The sequence below is a fragment of the Oryctolagus cuniculus genome, chromosome 12 (genome assembly GCF_051225735.1).
Source record: "Oryctolagus cuniculus isolate XC-2025 breed Fujian yellow rabbit chromosome 12, ASM5122573v1, whole genome shotgun sequence".
Lineage (NCBI taxonomy): Eukaryota > Metazoa > Chordata > Mammalia > Lagomorpha > Leporidae > Oryctolagus > Oryctolagus cuniculus.
The window spans coordinates 78,514,062-78,535,208 of NC_142878.1; the positions used below are offsets into that span (position 1 = coordinate 78,514,062).

Here is a 21,147-nt window from a genome sequence, read left to right on the forward strand (position 1 = left end):
AGAAAGGTCTTCCTTCCGTTGGTTTACCCCCCAGATGGCTGCTACGGCCAGAGCTACACAGATCCGAAGCCAGGAGCCAGGTGCCTCTTCCTGGTCTCCTATGCTGATGCAGGGGACCAAGCCATCCTCCACTGCCTTCCCAGGCCACAGCAGAAAGCTGGACTGGAAGAGGAGCAACCGGAACTAGAACCCAACGTCCATATGGGATGCCTCTCAAATAAATAAATCTTTAAAAAAAAAAAAAACTGCAATCAACTCAAATGAAAAATATTCTATACTAATTACGTATAATTACTTTTAATTATTTTCCGAGTCTATTTAAGTATCTGTGATCTCCAAAACCTGTCTGCTTTTGGTGACATCTTAATCTATTTTTTAAAATTTGGCTTTTAGGGACTGCATTGTGGCATAACGGGTTAAACCTGTAAAGCTGGAATCTCATATGGGCACTGGTTCCTATCCCGGCTGATCTAGCTCTATTCAGATGGCCTAGGAAAAGTAGCTGAGGACAGCCTAAGTACCCAGATCCCTGTCACCCGCGTGGGAGACTCAGAAGAAGCTCCTGACTCCTGGCTTCAGCCTGGCCCAGCACTGGCCATTGCAGTTATTTAGGAGTGAACCAGCAGATAGAAGATCTCTTTCTCTGTAACTCTGACTTCCAAAAATAAATAAATAAATAAATAAATCTTTTTTAAAAATTTGGCTTTAAGAAAGCATATTACTCTATAGTAGTACCCAACTTATGCAATATTACAATATATATACACAAAATTCAAGTTAACCAAAATTTTTAAGGTTTCTTCAAATAAGAATGTTAAATGAATTCATATTTATATTAATACAAGTTAGTTCTTAAAGATCATCACGTTTGAGCTGTGGAGAATTTTTTAAAAAAATTCTTCTTTTTTTTTTTTTTTTTTACTTTATTGTGGTATATTAGCTAGTGGCTTATCAAAATTGGCTCCTGGGTCTGGGGAACCATCCAACGTTCATATCATTCTAATTTACCAGTTCCATGATCCACATATAAAATACAGATGGACCGTCTGTATTTTAGTTTAATTCAGCTTTAACTACCAATTAAGTATTTGATATTATAACCATTTTATATAAATATTATAGTAGCAAAGTGATATAGCCTACCTGTTATACATTTTAATTCTACCATTTGAGTGAATCTTCCTTCCATTCTTCAACCATGACATTTTGGGTGAGGGAATTCCTTCTGCCTGACACACAAATCGAGCCGTGCCGGCCCGAGGCCTTGTTAAACTTTCTGGCCATTCAACAAATGAAGGAGGAGCTATTTTTGAAGAAAAAAGAAACAAATTTCTGTGGTCCCAACAGGACATCAAGAGTACAGCAAATGAAGCAAGTCCTTTTCCTGAATATGCCTCTTGTTCACATTGCTATGTATCTATCCATGTGATTTTTGCATCAGTTAGTGTCCACTTCCTCTGTGTTTTCTCTATTGAGACCATCTATATAAACATATTAAAAAATGTGTTCCCACAACCCTACTCAATGGATAGAGGTAACAAATGAATAAAATTTTGGAATGGTGAATGCGCATATGGATTTGTGGGTGGGCAAGGAGAAGTTAAAAGGGGAGCTTGAATTAAAAGGAGCAGAATGGTATGCATGCAATACATGCATGGTGATTTCAGAATGATTCTGTAGTGTTATTTTAACATAGGGATTTAATTTTCTCCTAAAATTCCTTGTTGGATTATAAAACTTCCTGTTAACCTTCATATCAATGCCACAAAGCTAAGAAGCAAAAGCAAACTATGAATGAGGTCAACATTATTTGGATAATTCAGCCAAAGTTTATGTCTCAGTAGATACACTGGCTCAGGAGGATGCTGTACCAGCCTATTGTGATCTGTAGCACCAGCCACACCCCTACCAGGATGAGGTTTCAACATGCTCAGGTATTTGAGGGGGCTGCAGGATCAGTGAACAAGTGGTTAATGGTTCTGATGAGAAGCTGGTGTGTCCCGTGTGATCCCAGGTTTCAGAAGCTGGGGAGTCTCCAGCAAATGATGTATCCCATTATATGTGTCATTATAAACAATAAAATTATTTCTTTCCCCAAAAAGTGACAAACATTAAAACATAATTTCTCCTGACTGTAGAATGAAAGAAAACATACCTAATACAGTTAAAGTTGCCATAGCAATGGTAAAGTTGCGGGTGCCGGGGGTTGTGGCCCGACAAACATAGACTCCAGCATGCTGCAGCTTGGCATCAGATATCATGAGGTTACCATTTCCAAGTACCCGTGTATTAAAGACATCAATGGATTTGTGATCTATTTCAAAGAGAACACTTCAGTTAAAGCAATGGGACTTATAACCTAAAATTATGTCAAAAGACCACCTTTCAGGTAATTCATCATGAAAAGTACCAATCTGTCCATATTAAATCCTGTTCTCTATCAACTGAAATGCCAAGAAGTCATTCAACTGTCAAGCTTGCATTTAGTACATAAAACAAACATTTTTACCAGCTTCATTAGCATGAACCAAGTTTAAGGAGAAACTTTTCTTCTGAGAACACTCACCAAGACGGCTCCAAGAAATGATCGGCTTGGGATTTCCTGTGGCCATGCATTCCAAAACAACAGTTTGATGCAGAGACACAGTCATGTTCTGTGGGCCAGCTATAATGGTTGGTGAGTGGAAGAGTTTAGTCTCCTCAGCTTTGGGGAGAAACAGACAAAATATAAAAGCAGGCTATAAGTAAAATGAACTCAAACAGCTATTCCTAAATTATCATTTGCTTTCCATTTAAAATATTGAGATTTAACATACATACAAGACACTCATTAAAGAATGCAATTCAATAGTTTTTAGAATTTTAGAAGTTGTAGAACTATTACTACAATTAATTTTTGAACATTTTCATCACCCCCAAAAGAAATCTCATATTCCATACTCACTCACTGTCACTCCCCAATCTCCTCTCTCCAAAGTCTAGGAATCATTAACCTACTTTCTTACTTGGATGCTTTGTATGGTCTTCTTGACTTGCCTCTTTTCAATTACTGTTTATGTTACCAAAGTTCATCTATGTAGTAGCATGTATCTTTTTTTGAATAGCTGAATATTTAATTATATAATTGACATTATAATTCAGTAATAAGGACAAAAATACTTGAATAATATTTAATTATATGGATAAAACCATTTTATTTATCCACTCATCAGTTGATAGACATTTAGTTATTTGCATATCATTCACCTTTTTTTCTACAAGATTTACTCATTTATTTGAAAGGCAGAGTCACAGAGAGAAAAAAAGAGACAGATGTGGTTCACTCTCCAAATGGCCACAACGGATGGAGCTGGGCTGCTCTAAAGCCAGGAGCCAGGAGCTTCTTCTGGGTTTCCCATGTAGGTGCAAGGGCTCAAGAAATTGGCCCAATTTTCACTGCTTTCCCAGGCCATTTGCAGGGAGCTGGATCGGGTCTGGACTCAAACCGGTGCCCATATGGGATGCCGGTGCTACGCACAGTGGCTTTACCAAGTCACACGCCAGTCCCTATCATTCACTTTTAACTGAGGTTCAAACCTTCATTTAATATGTTTACTAATCTTGGTAAGGTTTTATATGACAGTGGGACAGAAGGAATGCTTCTGTTCTTGTCATTCATACTAAAATGCTAGCAGATCCAACCTCAAAATAAAGCACAACATTTAAAAAATCTAGCTCCAGCCTTAAAGTTCTTCAAATTTTCTTTTGTTTAAAACCTTAAGGATCTTTTAAGAGGTAATGTTCCAGATGAGAAATAAACATTCACATAAAATTCAACAATGTCATTAGTCTAAGATGTTGAAATAACAGAAATCAAGTTAACCTGTGAAAGAAGAGTTATGAATAGATAAAAATGACGGTTTTGCAAACAGATTACAATAATTTAAATTAAAATATAACTTTATGATATACTATTACAATCGAAGGAGAAAAAGTAATAGCTGGGCTAAAAATCATGAAAACAGACTAAGTCTCTTTTGTGTGGTACCTGGAATCACTATTAGAGAGGCCTCCAAACTTTTACGTTTGTGGGCCACAGTAGCAGCAACACAACGGTAATTCCCAGCATCCCTCTGGCCCACATCATAGATCTGCAACACTCCTGTCGGAAGGACGGTTACCCTGTTTTGAGAAGAAAATTAATTACACTTCTTGTAACATATTATTATTAAACATATTCTGTAATAGGAATTAACATAATCTTTGCAGTGCTAGAAGCAATAGTTCAAAGATCTTTTTAGAACATTACCTTAATTTTATTGTTTTAATTCGGATCACTAAAGCCCTTTAAAACATAAATAATTCTGCCTGACAGTCTGTGAAATCCATTAGCTTAATTTTACACAGAGAGATTCATTTGACATTCTAACTTAGCTTTAGCCAATTAGTATCCCAGAGCTTAGTTTGATTTTTTTCAAATTCCTAATTTTTAGAAATGTGTTAATATCAATGCATTCTCCAAGCTATACCTGAATGAAAATTTTTAAAAATTAATAAAGTGAGGGGAGGGATGGAAGCGAATAACATTATATTTTTAGAACTGTATGTACAAATCATACTGACTCTGTTAAAATTAATTTAAAATTAAAATAAAAAGAAGAAAAAGTAAAAACTTAAAAAACAAAAACCTTAACAGGAAATATTAAAATTGCTGGCTGATGGTGGTTTTAGAAACTCCTGAAAAGCAGTTAAACTGTGAAAGCATCACCTGCTCAGCAGGGTATCCTAAGGATGTAGAAATTCTAAACTGAGTAAAACGTAGATGAGCACTGCTGGTGTGAAGAAATTGGTAACGGTTACCTCAAGGGAGAGAAACTGGGTTTCTGAGTAAAATCTGGGAGGAAGATTATTCACTATATTCCCTTGTGTATTATTTTTTAATGTGAATGTATTACATGCCCCAAAATCATTATAGTTGAAACTTCACAAATTAAAAATAAAATAATAAAGTACTTCTTTGAGTAACTGCTTTCATGCTAGAGCTCTGTCATTTTAGCAAATTATTTTTGTCTCCTTAGGAACAGGGCAAGAATCAAACTTTTTGGAGCTGCTTCCAGTTCTCGATCCCTAAACCCTAACCACCCTTGGAGCACTAGGCATCCATGTATACATGTATCTGTGTGTGCATGTGTATAATGAACAGAGGACTTGGGAATAGAAGGAATGGGCAGTTACCAGGGCATACATGGGAGATACTTAAACGATCACTGCTCTTCCCAGCAGTGAAGTCATAATTTAGTTTCCTAAAAGCTTACGCTACAATTCAGGTGCTCAGATGGTCCAATGACTGGAACAGATGGTTGATGATTGGAACATGAATTATGATCTGAGCCACGAATATGTGCCAGAGATTCCTGATCTAACGCTTTGCCTACGTTTGAAATATTTAATAATCAATTATTGCCAACCAGGCCTTTCCTCCTATATAGCTTCCTTTGAAGTTTTCATTACTCCTCTATCACCTCCAAAGACAAAAGCTGCATTTACCTGTCCATAGTTATAGGTAGAGCTGTCCGATTGAACTCCCATGTTATGACTGCAGGAGGGTTAGATGAAATCTTGCAGGCAAATCTAGCAACTCCACCATCCTGGACCTCGGTGGAAACTGGCTGCACTTCAAATGCAGAAATAGCTATAAAATAAGGTTGAACCAATTCATTGTGAGGACATGATGACTACATTTAGAAAACACACTATGCTGGATGTTATTCATCAGGCTTGAGCACCTGCTCAAACGTCTAACGTAACCAGGACAAAGATAATTCAGTAAATAATTTTGGAAAAAACACTGGGCAATTGCTCACAATGGAAGAAGTCTGTCTTTCACAGAATTAAATTCTAAAAAGATTCTCAAGAAATTTACTATCTATTTAGGAGGGGAAAAAGTTAACACTAATGAAGCAAAAATAAACAATTAATAATGGCATACAATTACCAAATGATGTAGTACAAACTTCAAACACTACTGTATATCAGAGGAGAGGGAAAGAAAGACCAACTAGACAGATAAAAACCACTTACAGGAAAAGGTTCTGAAAAGGAAGATTCCACTGTGTGTAGATGAAAGATACAAAACAGGACACTCAAGATGCAAGAAATAATATGAACACAGTAAAAGACACCCAGCTGGTGCCTCCAGAATTCTGAAGGAACACCCAGGACTGCTGCAGAATATTTCAGATTAAGGACTCACGGGAAAGAAGAGTAGGAATAAAGCAGATATGTACTGTGGTACAAACTAACACATCAATGAAGATGTTTGAACAGAAGAACATCATGATAATAGTACGTCTGGGGAAAATTAATCAGACAGTCACTAAAAAGGAGGAACTGGAAAAAAGTCTCAAGTCAACTGTCCAACAGGTTGATTAAAGAAGAATGACAGAACTGGGTAGTGGCAGTGAGAAGGGAGACATTCTGGAGATATCGTAAAGAAAACAAAGGCTTGTTTCTTCTTGGACACAGAACCATGACTGTGTTTAGAATCAGAAAGTGGTACTGATGGAGCAGAATTAGAAGAGAGAAGACAAAGGTTCATCTGATGAATAAAAGGCAGAGAAACTTAAGAGACAGTTTTCTCAAAACAGTCTCCAAGAGGTGTTGTTTTTAGACGTAATTCTTCTTTACTATTATAAAGCAGTCCTCCAGGAAGTAGTCTTCAAATCCATGGGTTTACATTTCAAAGTACTCCAGACTCCAAACAACAGCAGGGTCTCCCATTCCTCTAGTCAGTTTCAAGATGGAAAGCAAGAACCCTAGTTACTGCCTTAATCCCCAGCCTCAGACTCTATCTCAAAAAACAGGTCTTTATAGCTTATTAATAAAGTGAAATATGAAGAAATGCCAAGGAGAAAGGGGCTAGATGAATTGATGCTTCATTAGCCTTGCACTGATTTTATCTGTATGTAGATAAAAAGTCACATGCCTGATGAGGTACAGGACAAGGCCAATGAAATGCACTGACGAGAATGTATTTCCCAAAATGGTGGAATGAAGCAAATTAATACTATGTGTATGTAACAAAAATTTCTAACTGTTGTCAGTGGATCCTTAGAGTCAAAACCTTTGTCATAAAAATCACCATATGCCATTTTCAGTCCATTAAAAGTGTACAGGGAGAATTCCAAGATGGTGGAATAAGGAAGGCACTTACTGTTCTAGTCCAGTGGAAGACAGTTAAAAAAAAAAAAAGAGAGAGAGAGAGAGAGAGAGAGAGAGGAGAGGGCACAATCTCAGGAAGGAGTTAGGGACAAAACTGCAGAGGAGGTCGGCGCCATGGCTCAATAGGCTAATCCTCCGCCTGTGGTGCCGGCACACTGGGTTCTAGTCCTGGTCGGGGCGATGGATTCTGGGATTCTGTCCCGGCTGCCCCTCTTCCAGGCCAGCTCTCTGCTATGGCCTGGGAGTGCAGTGGAGGATGGCCCAAGTGCTTGGGCCCTGCACCCCATGGGAGACCAGGAGAAGCACCTGGCTCCTGGCTTCAGATCAGCACAATGTGCCAGCCGCAGCACGCCGGCCGCAGTGGCCATTGGAGGGTGAACCAATGGTAAAGGAAGACCTTTCTCTCTGTCTCTCTCTCACTGTCCACTCTGCCTGTCCAAAACAAAACAAAACAAAACAAAAACCCCAGAGGAAATTTCACGCAAGAGGGACACTATGGAGCTACGTAAAGGGTATGGACACCCACAACTCAGGACCCCAACAGCAGAGAAGCTTAGCGCCGGCTTAGGAGAGTAAGGTGAGACCAGACTACAGAAGCCCAAGCCACTGGCAATAAAGCACACAAGAAGAGCCTGGTGTGAGTCTAGCTTGGAGCCCAGTGGGGGACGGTATACCCAACAAATTACAGGAAAGGAGGGGGGGCAAAGTTTCCTTCTCTCTGAATACCCAGCACCAGCATACTGTAACTAGCTGAGAGAGAGTGGTGCCATTATGGACATATGCAACAGTTGCACCAGGTTGTGTCTCTGCAACCAGCAACCACCTGAGAGGAGATGCCCTAGTCTGGCAGGGAGAACTTATCGGGCACTTGTGACTGTGTGAGTTTGTATGCTAGGACTGTAAAAACACTGTGGCTGCATGGGAGGGCACAGGGTGTGGCAGCGTGAATCAATATTGCACCCAATGGGGCTAGCCCCCAGGCATTGGGTCTCCTTGGAGGAGAGGTGAGCTCCAGGCTACAACAACAGAGCTGATCAAACCTAACCTCTGATAAAAAAAAAGGGGGGGGGGCGGAGAGAGAGACAAAGAGATTTACCACACCCGACTTGAGTGTCACCTTGGACACTCCCCTCACCCTGGAGCACTGAACAGAGCTACCTGGCCACACCCACTACATGCGTCTGGGTACTCACTAAAAGAGCAGACACTCCAGTAAGCCACAGAGGAACAGTCCAAAGATAAAAGCCATCATGGGGTGGGGGAGAACAAGTATCTCCACAAAATCTAAAAATAAATGTGGAAATTCAAGAAACAAGAATAAGGAAGATAACAAGATACCCCAAAAGGACCACAACAACATGTCAATACTAAAATGTGAAAATGAAGAGACTGAAGAAATGCTGGAAATAGATTTCAAAAAATTGATCATAGGATTACTCAGAAATAATCAGAATAAAATCCATGAATTAAAGAAATCCATACATGATATGAATGAAAATATTTGCCACGAAATTGCTATTTTAAAGAGAAATCAAAACGAAATGTTGGAAAAGAATTCAACAGAACAAATAAAAAATGTGGAAAGCCTTAACAGACTCGGTGAGGCAGAAGAAAGAATGTCAGAGTTAAAAGACAAATCTCTGGAAATTTTAGTCAGACCAAAAACAGAAGAAGAAATTAGAAAACTAAAAAACAATGTTGGAGATTTATGGGATAGTATCAAATGACCCAACATACAGGTCTTAGAATTGCTGAAGGTGTGGAAAGAGAACATATTAGAAGGCTTTTTTAGTGAAATAATTACAAGAAACTTTCCTAACTTGGAGAAAGAAAGGGGCATCCAAGTATAGGAAGCACAAAGAACTCTTAATAGACATGCCAGAAAAGATCTTCACCACAACACACTGCAGTCAAACTCTCCACAGTAAAACAAAGAAAAGATTCTAAAATGTACATGAGAGAAATGCCAGATTACTTTCAGAGGATCTCCAATTAGACTCACAACTGATTTCTCATTAGAAAACCTACAGGCTAGGAGAGAATGGAATGATACGTTCCAAATTTTAAGGGAAAAAAAACTGTCAATTCAAAATATTATACCCTGAAAAGCTCTCATTTATGAATGAGGCTGAAATAAAGACCTTACATAACAAGCAGAAACTGAAAGAATTTTTCACCACTCATCCAGCCTTACAATTGATGCTTAAAGATGTACTACACACAGAAATACAGAAACATGGTCAACACCATGAAGAAAGGTAAAGGAAGAAAATCTCCCAGTAAAATACAAAATAAATCCAAAGTAAACAATAGGAATATTTATGAAAAAATGGCAGGGCCAAATCATTACTTATCAACAGTCACCTTGAATATAAATAGCCTCGACTCTCCAGTTAAAAGATACAGATTGGCTGAATGGATTAAAAACAAGACCTGGGGCCAGGACTGTGGCACAATAGGTAAAGCCACCACCTGCAGTGCTGGCATCCCATACGGTTGCCAGTTCAAGTCCGGCTGCTCCACTTCCAATAGCTCTCTGCTATATGGCCTAGGATAGCAGTGGAGGATGGCAGTGGAGTCCTTGAGCCCTGCACCCTCCTGGAAGGCCCAGAAGAAGCTCCTGGCTTCTGGTTTCAGTTCAGTGCAGCTCTGGCCATTGTGGCCAATTGGGGAGTGAACCATTGGATGGAAGACACTTCCCTCCCCCGCACCGTGTAACTCTTTCAAATAAACAAATAAATCTTTTTTTAAAAAAAAAAAAAAGACCCGTCTATTTGCTGCCTATAAGAAACACATCTCGGGCCGGCGCCGCGGCTCACTAGGCTAATCCTCTGCCTAGCGGCGCCGGCACACCGGGTTCTAGTCCCGGTCGGGGCGCCGGATTCTGTCCCGGTTGCCCCTCTTCCAGGCCAGCCCTCTGCTGTGGCCAGGGAGTGCAGTGGAGGATGGCCCAGGTGCTTGGGCCCTGCACCCCATGGGAGACCAGGAAAAAGCACCTGGCTCCTGGCTCTTGCCATCGGATCAGCGCGGTGCGCCGGCCGCAGTGCGCCGGCCACGGCGGCCATTGGAGGGTGAACCAACGGCAAAGGAAGACCTTTCTCTCTGTCTCTCTCTCTCTCACTGTCCACTCTGCCTGTCAAAAAAAAAAAAAAAAAAAAGAAAAAAAAAAGAAAAGAAACACATCTCACCACAAAGGTGCATGCAGACTGAAAGTAAAAGGATAGAAAAAGATATTCCATGCTAACAGAAACCAAAAAAGTACTGATGTAGCCATCCTAATATCAGACAAAACAGACTTTTACACAAAATCTGTTAAAAGAGACAAAGAAGGTCATTATGTAATGTTAAGGGATCAATTCAACAGGAAGATGTGACTATAATAAACGCATATGCAGCCAATTACAGGGCACCTGTCTATTGAAAAGAAATGTTTTTTAAAAAAGATTTATTTAGGCCAGCGCCGCGGCTCACTAGGCTAATCCTCCGCCTTGCGGCGCCGGCACACTGGGTTCTAGTCCCGGTCGGGGTGCCGGATTCTGTACCGGTTGCCCCTCTTCCAGGTCAGCTCTCTGCTGTGGCCCAGGAGTGCAGTGGAGGATGGCCCAAGTACTTGGGCCCTGCACCCCATGGGAGACCAGGATAAGCACCTGGCTCCTGACATCGGATCAGCGCGGTGCGTCGGCCGCAGCATACCGGTCGCAGCGGCCATTGGAGGGTGAACCAACGGCAAAGGAAGAACTTTCTCTCTGTCTCTCTCTCACTGTACACTCTGCCTGTCAAAAAAAAAAAAAAGATTTATTTATTTATTTGAAAAGCAGAGTTGGAGAGAGGCAGAGGCAGAGAGAGAGAGAGAGAGAGAGAAATCTTCCATCTGCTAGATCACTCCCCAGATGGGTGCAATGGCCAGAGTTGCACCAACCTGGAGCTAGGAGCCAGGAGCTTCTTCCAGGTCTCCCATGTGGGTGCCAGGGGCCCATGGTCTTCGGCCATCTTCCACTGCTTTCCCAGACCATAGCAAAGATCTGGATCAGAAGCAGAGCAGCAGGGACTCAAAATAGTGCCCATATGGGATGCCAGCACTGCATGTGGTGGCTTTATCTGCTATGCCACAGCACTGGCCCCAAAGAAATGTTAATGGAAGGACCTAAAGGGTCCTACAGACTTCAATACAATAGTAATGAGGGACTTCAATGCCCCTCTTTCAGCAATGAACAGATCAAACAGAAAAAAATAATCAGCAAGGAAACAGAGTTAATTGATACTATAGAACCAAAGGACCAAATGGATATTTACAGAACTTTTTATACTACAGTTGCAGAATACACATTCTTCTCACTAGTGCATAGAACTTTCTCTAGGATAGACTACATGTTAGGCCATAAAACATGTCCCAGCAAATTCAAAAAAATCAAAATCATACCATGTACCCTCTCTGACCACAATGGAATGAAGCTGGAAATTAACAACTCAAGAATCAGGACATATGCAAATACAATGGAGACTGAACAACATGCTCCTTAATGAACAGTGAGTCACAGAGAAAATCAAAAGAGAAATTAAAAAATTTCTGGAAACAATACAACATATCAAAATTTATGGGATACAGCAAAAGCAGTGGTAAGAGTAAAGTTTATAGGGGCCGGCACTGTGGTGCAGCAGGTTAAAGCCCTGGCCTGAAGCACCGGCATCCCATATGGGCTCCAGTTCCAGTCCCAGCTGCACCTCTTCCAATCCAGGTCTCTGGTATGGCCTGGGAGGGCAGTAGAAGATGGCAAGTCCTTGGGTCCCTGCACCCACGTGGGAGACCAAGAGGAAGCTCCCAGTTCCTGGCTTTGGATCAGCACAGCTCTGTCCATTGTGGCCATCTGGGCAGTGAACCAGCAGATGGAATATCTCTGTTTCTACCTCTCTCTGTAACTCTGTCTTTCAAATAAAAATAAAATAAATCTTTAAAAAAGAGGAAAGTTTATGGCAATAGGTGCCTACATCAAGAAATTGGGAAAGCACCAGATAAATAAGCTATCAATGCATCTCAAGGACCCAGAAAAACAACAGCAAACCAAACCCAAAATCAGAAGAAGAAAAAGCATAATTAAAATTAAAGAATAAACAAGATTGAAACAAACAAAAAAAGATACAAAAGATCAGCAAAAAAATGAGCTGGATTTTTGAAAAAATAAACAAAATTGACATTTCATTGGCCCAACTAACCATAAAAAGAGGGAGAGAACCTGAATCAATAAAATTAGAGATGAGAAAGGAAAAGTAACAGACACCATAGAAATAAAAAGAATCATCGAGAATTACTACAAAGAGTTGTATGCCAACAAATCGGGAAACCTAGAAGAAATGGATAGATTCCTGGACACATACAACCTACCTAAATTGAGTCATGAAGACATAGAAAACCTCAAGAAACCAATAACCAAGATGTAAAATGAATCAGTAATAAAGAACCCTCCCAACAGTGAAAGCTCAGGACCAGATGGCTTCAATGCTGAATTCTACCAGACTTTTAAAGAACTAACTCCAATTCTTCTCAAGCTATTCAAAATAACTGAAAGGGAAGGATCTTTCCCAATTCCTTCTATGAAGCCAACATCACCTTAATTGCTAAACCTGAAAAAGTTGCAACAGACAAAGAAAACTACAGAACAATTTCACTGATGTATATAGACACAAAAATTCTCAACAAACTACTAGCCAATCAAATTCAACAACACATCAGAAGATCATTCACCCAAACAAGTGGGATTTATCCCTAGTATGCAGGGATGGTTCCACATTCACAAATCAATCAATGTGATATATCCATTAACAAACTGAGTAACAAAAACCATATGATTATCTCAATAGAACAGAGAAGCATTTAATAAAAATATAACCATTTCATGATGGAAGCTTGAAGCAAACTGGTTACAGAAGGAACATTGCTCAACACAGTCAATGTAATTTATGACAAACCCATGGCCAGCACCTTATTGAACGGGGAAAAGAAGGAAGCATTCCCACTAAGTTCTAGAACCAGACAAGGATGCCCACTCTCACCACTGCTATTCAGTATAGTCCTGGAAGTTTTAGCCAGAGCAATTAGGCAAGAAAAAAGTAATCAAAGGGATACAAATTGGGAAGGAGGAAGTCAAATTATCCCTATTTACGGATGACATGATTTTATATACAGGGGATCCAAAAGACTCCACTAGGAGACTTCTGGAACCCATAAAAGAATTTGGTAAAGTGGCAGAATGTAAAGTTAACACATAACAATCAACAGCCGGGGGTCGGTGCCATGGCTCACTAGGTTAATCCTCCGCCTGCGGTGCTGGCATCCCATATGGGTGCTGGTTCTAGTCCCGGTTGCTCCTCTTCCAGTCCAGCTCTCTGCTGTGGCCCAGGAGGGCAGCGGAGGATGGCCCAAGTGCTTGGGCCCCTGCACCCGCATGGGAGACCAGGAAGAAGCACCTGGCTCCTGGATTCAGATCAGTGCAGCGCCGGGCATGGAGGCCATTTGGGGAGGGAACCAACGGAGTGAAGGTCTTTCTCTCTCTCTCTCTCTCTGTCTATAACTCTACCTGTCAAATTAAAAAAAAAAAACAGCTTTTGTATACATAGACAATGCTATGGCTAGAAAGAACTTCTAAGATAAATCCCATTCACAAGAGCTAGAGAAAAAGTTAGCTACCTTGGGATAAATTTACCAAGGACATCAAATATCTCTACAATGAGAATTACAAAACATTAAATTAAGAGATAGAAGAAGACACCAAAAAAATGGAAAAATCTTCCATGTTCATAGACTGTAAGAATCAATATCATCAAAATGTCTATACTACCAAAACAATTACAGATTCAATGTGATACCAATCAAAATACCAAGGACATTCTTCTCAGATATAGAAAAAACAATGCTGAAATTCATATGGAAACACAGGATACCTGGAATAACTAAAGCAATCTTGTACAACAAAAAGAAAGCCAGAGGCATACTAGATTTTTAATATTTATTTTATTTATTTGAAAGACAGAATTACAGAGAGAGGTAGAGACAGAGAGAAAGGTCTTCCATCCTCTGGTTTACTCCCCAGATGGCTGCAACAGCGGAGCTGAGCCAATCCGAAGCTAGGAGCCAGGAGCTTATTCCGGGTCTCCCACGCAGGTGCAGGGGCCCAAGGACTTGGGCCATCTTCTACTGCCCTCCCAAGCCACAGCAGAGAGCTGGATCAGAAGAGGAGCAGCTGGGACTAGAACTGGCACCCATATGGGATGCCAGTGCTTCAGGCCAGGGCTTTAACCTGCTGTGCCACAGCACCAGCCCAGTTTACTAGATTTCAAGACATTCTACAGGGCAGTTATAATCAACACAGTCTGAAACTGGCACAAAAACAGATGGATAGACAAACAGACCAGAACAGAAACTCCAGAAATCAATCCATGCATCTACAAAAACTTATCTTTGACAAAGCAGCTAAAATCAATCTCTGGTGCATGGACAGACTCATCAACAACTGGTGCTGGGAAAACTGGATCTCCACATGCAGAACTATGAAGCAAGATCCTTACCTTATACCTTATACAAAAATTCACTCAAAATGGATCAAAGACCTAAATCTATGACTTGACACCATCAAATTATTAGAGAACATTGGGGATACCCTTCAAGACATTGGCACAGGCAAAAAGTTCTTGGAAAAGACCTCAGACACACAGGCAATCAAAGCCAAGATTAACAAATGGGATTATAAGCTTATGCACTGCAAAAGAAAACACTCAGCAAAATGAAGAGGCAACTGACAGGATGGGAGAAATTATTTGCAAATTACACAGTAACAGATGAATATCCAGAATATATAAAGAACTCAAGAAACTCTACAGTAACAAAATAAACAACCCAGTTAAGAAATGGGCAAAGGACTTCAACTTATCAAAAGAGGAGATCCAAATGGCCAACAGATACACAAAAAAATACTCAGGATCACTAGCCATCAAGGAAATGAAAATCAAAACTACAGTGAGGTTTCACCACACCCCCATCAGAATGGCTTCCATTTAGAAATCAACAAACAACAAATGCTGGTGAGGATGTGGGGGAAAAGGTACCCTAACTCACTGTTGGTGGGAATGTAAACTGGTACAACCACTGTGGGAAAAAGTATGGAGATACCTCAGAAATGTGATTATAGACCTACCATATGACCCAGCTATTCCACTCCTGGGAATTTACCTAAGCGAAATGAAATCAGCATATTAAAGAGTTATCTGTTCTTCCATGTTTATTGTAGCTCAATTTACAACAGCTAAGATATGGAATCAACCCAAATGTCCATCAACTGAAGACTAGATAAAGAAATTATGAGATATATAACCATGGAATTCTACACAGCAGTAAAAATAAATGAAATCCTATTGTTTGCAACAGAATGGATTAAACTAGAAAACATCATACTTAGTGAGAAAAGCAAGTCCCAAAAGGATAAAAACCATATGTTCTCCCTGATCTCTGGTAACTAATAGAACACCTGAAAGTTAATCGATAGTAGTGAAATTGACACTTTGAGATCTGATGACTTTGAACAGCTCTTGTCTTAACTGTTGATGAACAGTTCTGTTTCTTTCATATTATTTGTTGAACTCTTCACTTAATACAGAGTTAATTATGTGTATAAAGTTAATTGAAGGGCCCGACACCGTGGCATAGTGGGTAAAGCCACCGCCTGTGGTCCCGGCATCCCATATGGGTGCTGGTTCGAGTATCAGCTGCTCCTCTTCCGATCCAATTCTCTGCTATGGCCTGGGAGAGCAGTGGAGGATGCTCCAAGTCCTTGGGCCCCTGCATTCACGTGGGAGACCCAGAGGAGGCTCCTGACTTCACATCAGTGCAGCTCCGGCCATTGTGGCCAATTGGGGAGTGAACCAGCATATGGAGGACCTCTCTCTTCTGACTCTTCTCTCTCTGTGTAACTCTGACTTTCAAATAAATAGATAAATCTTTTTTTTTTTTTAATGGTTAATTGAAAATAGATCTTAGTAAAAAAAAAAAAATAACACTGGGAATAGGAGAGGGAGGAGGAAGAAGGGCCTGAGGGCGAGTAGAGAGAGCATAATCACTATGTTCCTAAAGTTCTAGTTATGAAATGTGTGAAGCTTAGGGGTCGGTGCTGTGGCATAGTGGATAAAGCCGCCACTTGCAGTGCTGGCATCCCATATGGGTGCCAGTTCAAGTCCCAGCTGCTTCACTTCTGGTTCAGCTCTCTGCTATGGCTTGGGAAAGCACAAGATGGCCCAAGTCCTTGGGCCCCTGCACCCACGTGGGAGACCTGGAAGAAGCTCCTGGCTCCTGGATCTGGATCGGCGCAGCTCCAGCTGTTGTGGCCCACTGGGGAGTGAACCAGTGGATGGAAGCCCCCATCTCGCCTCTCCTTCTCCTTCCCTCTCTGTGTAACTCTGAATTTCAAATAAATAAATAATTATTTTAAAAAAGTATGAAGTTTGTAAACATTAAGCAAAAGGTTTCTGGGTTAAAAAACAAAAAAAAACACATGAAATTTGTATACTTTAAATAAAATTTAAAACAGGAAGAAAAAGATAAAACATAGAATGAATAGTGTTAACACCCTATTTCTAGAAGACTGGATTTAAGACAGTTTGTTGATCTATTCTTGTAGTTGGTTTTGTTATTTTATGTTGTTTTTAATGTTGTAAAGTGTAACTTATAAAAATAATATGTAGTAAAATACAATAATTTTAATTTTTACTACAAAAATGAATAGTTTTTAAATGTTTCAGTGTTGATTTCTATTAGTAAGTATCAACAGATATAAGCTATATAAATAAAAGTTCTTTGTGGTCCTCAAGTTTTAAGTACATAAAGAACAAGACTAAAATGTTTAAGAACCACTATTCAAGAACATCAACTTTAATACAGCTCCCCCACTCTTTTTCTTTGAAAGGCAACAGGACAGAGTGATACATACAGAGACAGAAATCTCCCATCTGCTGGTTCACTCCCCAAATGCTTGCAATTGCCAAGGCTGGGCCAGGCTGAAGTCAGGAGCCAGAACTCAATCCAGGTCTTCCACATGGGTAGAGAGCTAACTGCTTCTGTTATCACCAGCTCCCTCCCAACATATGCATTAATACGAAGTTGAAAGCGGCAGCAAAGCCAAGAACTGAATCAAGGCACTCTGATACCAGACATGGTGTCTTAACTTATAGGCAAAACATCTGCTCCCAGGTTTTGGTTTTTGTTTTTAAATTGCTTCTGTAATTACTTTCTCTTTTTTAAATAAACATTTATTTTTACTTATTTGAAAGACAGAGTTACAGAGAGAGGCAGAGACAGAGAGAGAGGTCTTCCATCCACTGGTTCACTCCCCAGATGGCCACAACGGCCAGAGCTGAGCCGATCCAAAGCCAGGAACCAGGAGCTTCCTCCTGGTCTCCCACGTGGGTGCAGGGACCCAAGGACTTGGCCATCCTCTGCTGCTATCAGGCCACAGCAGAGAGCTGGATTGGAAATGGAGAAGCTGGGACTAGAACCGGCGCCCATATGGGATGCCGGTGCTTCAGGCCAGGGCTTTAACCCACTGTGCCACAGCGCCCGCGCCTTCTTTAATTACTTTCAAGCATGTTTATCTACAAACATTTTTATTCCAGATTAAACTTGTAGATATCTGCTGATAGTCAACTACCGAAGAGTCTGGAAAAAGATGGTCATATTCACCATCAAAATTATCAGATTCACATTCAGACTCTGATTCTTCAATTAAAATGTAGGCTTTTCCTTTTATAATTAACTTATACTGAGTAGATTTGTTATTTCATGCATTAGGACCTAAATTTCCATAAGTTTAATGTCTACAAAGTATTATATGGTCATATTTATCTTATACTTACAACTTAACATGTATAAGGCCGTGAACTTTAGTTTTAGTTGCCATTGATAATCCAGTCTGATTTCAATTTATAGACTTCAAAGTGGGAATTCTATCTTTATGTCACTTTTACCTTTCTAAAATGAAATGTATAGTACAGTTTCATTTTTCTATAAAGCAGAAGCTCCTCCAGGCCTATCAACAATTTCTTCTTTTATCACTCACAAAGAATTAAGTGCCCAATTCTGTGTGTGTGTGTGTGTGTGTGTGTGTGTGTGTATAGAGAGAGGTGAGTGGTGTATCATATGTACCTCTCCCATATCTTTTCTCTCCACCCCTAGAAGTCCTCCATTCAGTTCAGGCCTTATCACATCCTGTGCAGAAATCTTTCAGGAGCATCTCCGCTGAGATCTCCCCTGCCAGAGTTACCATCCAGTGTGCTCATCATGAAATAGAAGCTTGATTTGTGCTGCTGATGCATTAACTAGCTCCTATCAAACTCTCTAGTCTCCTCTCTGACTACTGAGATGTTACACCTCCAAACTTTATATGAGTGTTTCCTTCTCTCTTAAATATTCTATCCCTTTCTAGTTGATGAAATTGTATCATTATTCAATACCAATTAACCTGTGCTACCCTTTAGGGTCACTGTTCCTGACCACGTTCTTTGAAACCTCTGTGGACCTTCACTGCTGCTATTATCTCATAGTGTTACAGCTAGAGCATCCCCTACCTGAAATGCTTGGAATAAGGGTATTTCAGATTCTTAAGCTTTTCAGACTTTGGAATATTTGCATAGTATTTACCAGCTGAGCATCCTGAATACAAAATGATTCGAAAACCGAGAATTTTGAGCACTCGAAATTTTGTATTTTGGAGCATCTCAGATATAAGACCTTTCAATATGGATGCTCAAACAGAATAACCACTTATTCACAAGCATTTCTCTTTTTAGATTTATTATTTGAAAGTTAGAATTACAGAAACAGGGAGACATGACCATGACACACACACACACACACGCACACACACACACACGGGGGGGGGGGGGGAGACTGAGATCGAGATCTTCCATCTGCTGGTTCACTCCCCCAGATGGCCACAACAGCCAGGGCTGAACCAGAACAAAGCCAAGAGCTAAGAGCTTATCCAGGTCTCTCATTTGAGTCGCAGGAGTCCAAGCACTTGGGCCATCTTACACTGCTTTTCCAAGGCCATTAGCAGGGAGCTGGATCACAATTGGAATGCCAGGACACAACCAGTGCCCATAGGGGATGCCAGTGTCGCAACTGGCAGACCTACCCGCTACCCAACACCACCACCTTACTCCTCTTCTATACTATGAACTCACTGAGGAGCAACAGTGAGTTAAGTCTTTGGAAGATTCCTTGAGATAGTGAATAATCAACACCAGACACTAAACCAATACTTGTTAAACTGAAATTTTAGGGGCTTTTTACAATTCTATTAGGTCATCAAGGACAGTTCCTAGAACTTTATGAAGTTTCCCAGACAGAAACACCAAAGCTCACAATCAGAAAAAGAATGTTTTTTCTGTCTGCTATAATTCCAGGAAACTGGATCGAAGTAGAGCAGTTGCAGCGTAAACCGGAGCCCATACGGGATGCTGGCGCTGCAGGCTGTGGCTTAACCTGCTATGCCAGAACACAGGCCTCCACGTTTTCTTATAATTTTATTTTTATTTAATTGAAAGGCAGAGTGATGTGGGGGAAGGAAGGGAGAAAATATATTTCATCTACCAGTTCACTCCCCAAATGCCCACAAGAGCCAAGCTAAACCAGGCTAAAGCCAAGAGCCAGAAGCCATAATTCCATCTAGGTCTTCCACATGGGTGGTAAGAACTCAAGTACTTAGGCCACCATCTGCTGCCTTCCAGGTTTTGTATTAGCAGGAAGCTGGATAAGAAGTGGAAGTAGTACTGGATCCCAGGCACTTAGATAAGGGATGTGGCGTACCAAGCGGTGGTTTAATCCTCTGTGTGATAACATCCATCCCTATCTCTCCTATGTTAAAGAACTTCTGTTCTCTTTACAAAGATTAAGTAAGCTAATATAGTAGAGGATTTTATATATTTAAATGCTCTTATAAATGTTGTGATTATTAAGAATAAAAACAACCACTGTTGCCTTGAGTAATTTCCCTCTTAGTCAAGTGAGTCCTGCCTTTTTCTCCAAATCTCATCTAACCAATCAAGTAACAGGTATTCCTCTGAACCACTTTCTCCAAGCAGTTCCCCTAATTTTTCTTAGATGGATAGATACGAGTTTTTATTATAAAAATTGAACTAATTTTCACTCCAAGCCAAATAGGCTGGAGCTCTGGAGTCACAAAATTCTGAGAATTGAAAGATAAACATGTTTATTCTCTAACTTATTATGGATATTTCTTAATCCCACTACAGTTGTCAGCAAGGTATGATAGCAAAAGTGTGTGTGTGTATTTCTGGTGTAGTAGGTAAAGCCACCACCATAAGACATTGGAATCCCACATGGGCGCCAGTTCATGGCCTAGATGCTCCACTTCCCATCCATGGTCTGGGAAAATCAACATGCTGCCCATGTGGGAGACCTGGATGAAGTTCCTGGCTCCTGACTTCAGCCTGGCTGAGCCCTGGCAGCAGCCATCTGGGGAGTAAAGCAGTGGATGGAGGACCTCTCCCTCTCCCTCTCCCTCTCCCTCTCCTTCACTCTCTGTGACTTTCTTTCAAGTAAGTAAGTAAATAAATATTTGAAAATAAAATGTGTAACTTTTGGGTACCTTTTGAAAATTCAACCTGCAGGGAAAAATAGTTTTTCCCAGAAAAATACCAAGCCAGATGTTGCTTAGGATTCTCATGAGCTCCTCTGTGACTGAAGTAAAAGGGGAAAACAGCAGGTGACAATGAAAGCAGGCTCGCCTCTGTGGTTCTAATCCCTCCAGGAGGGCCCCAACCCCATCCTGTCCCCACCCCTGGGAACTTGGAATGTTTCACTTGCTTTCTCTCCCACCTTGCCACAAAGGAATCAGACTTCTCTGAAGAGTGGTTCCTACTAACGGTCTCCCCTTCAAACACCTC

The 21,147-nt window shown here is 40.7% G+C and overlaps 1 protein-coding gene across 7 annotated transcripts in view; it reads right to left on the minus strand.

Annotated features, from left to right (window-relative positions):
* The window catches only part of PRTG (protogenin), a 158,139-nt gene that overhangs the window by 80,384 nt on the left and 56,608 nt on the right, over positions 1 to 21,147 (minus strand). For all 7 annotated transcript variants that reach the window (XR_016218159.1, XM_089310392.1, XM_089310391.1 and 4 more), the window contains exons 3-7: positions 5,527 to 5,671; positions 4,028 to 4,161; positions 2,567 to 2,704; positions 2,156 to 2,314; positions 1,144 to 1,303 (exon numbers count right to left, since the gene is read on the minus strand). Coding sequence is in view for 6 of the 7 variants with exons in the window: in XM_089310392.1 (XP_089166518.1) it covers positions 1,144 to 1,303; positions 2,156 to 2,314; positions 2,567 to 2,704; positions 4,028 to 4,161; positions 5,527 to 5,671 (736 nt within the window). In the remaining variant the exon portion in view is untranslated. The remainder of the gene's footprint in view (positions 1 to 1,143; positions 1,304 to 2,155; positions 2,315 to 2,566; positions 2,705 to 4,027; positions 4,162 to 5,526; positions 5,672 to 21,147) is intronic.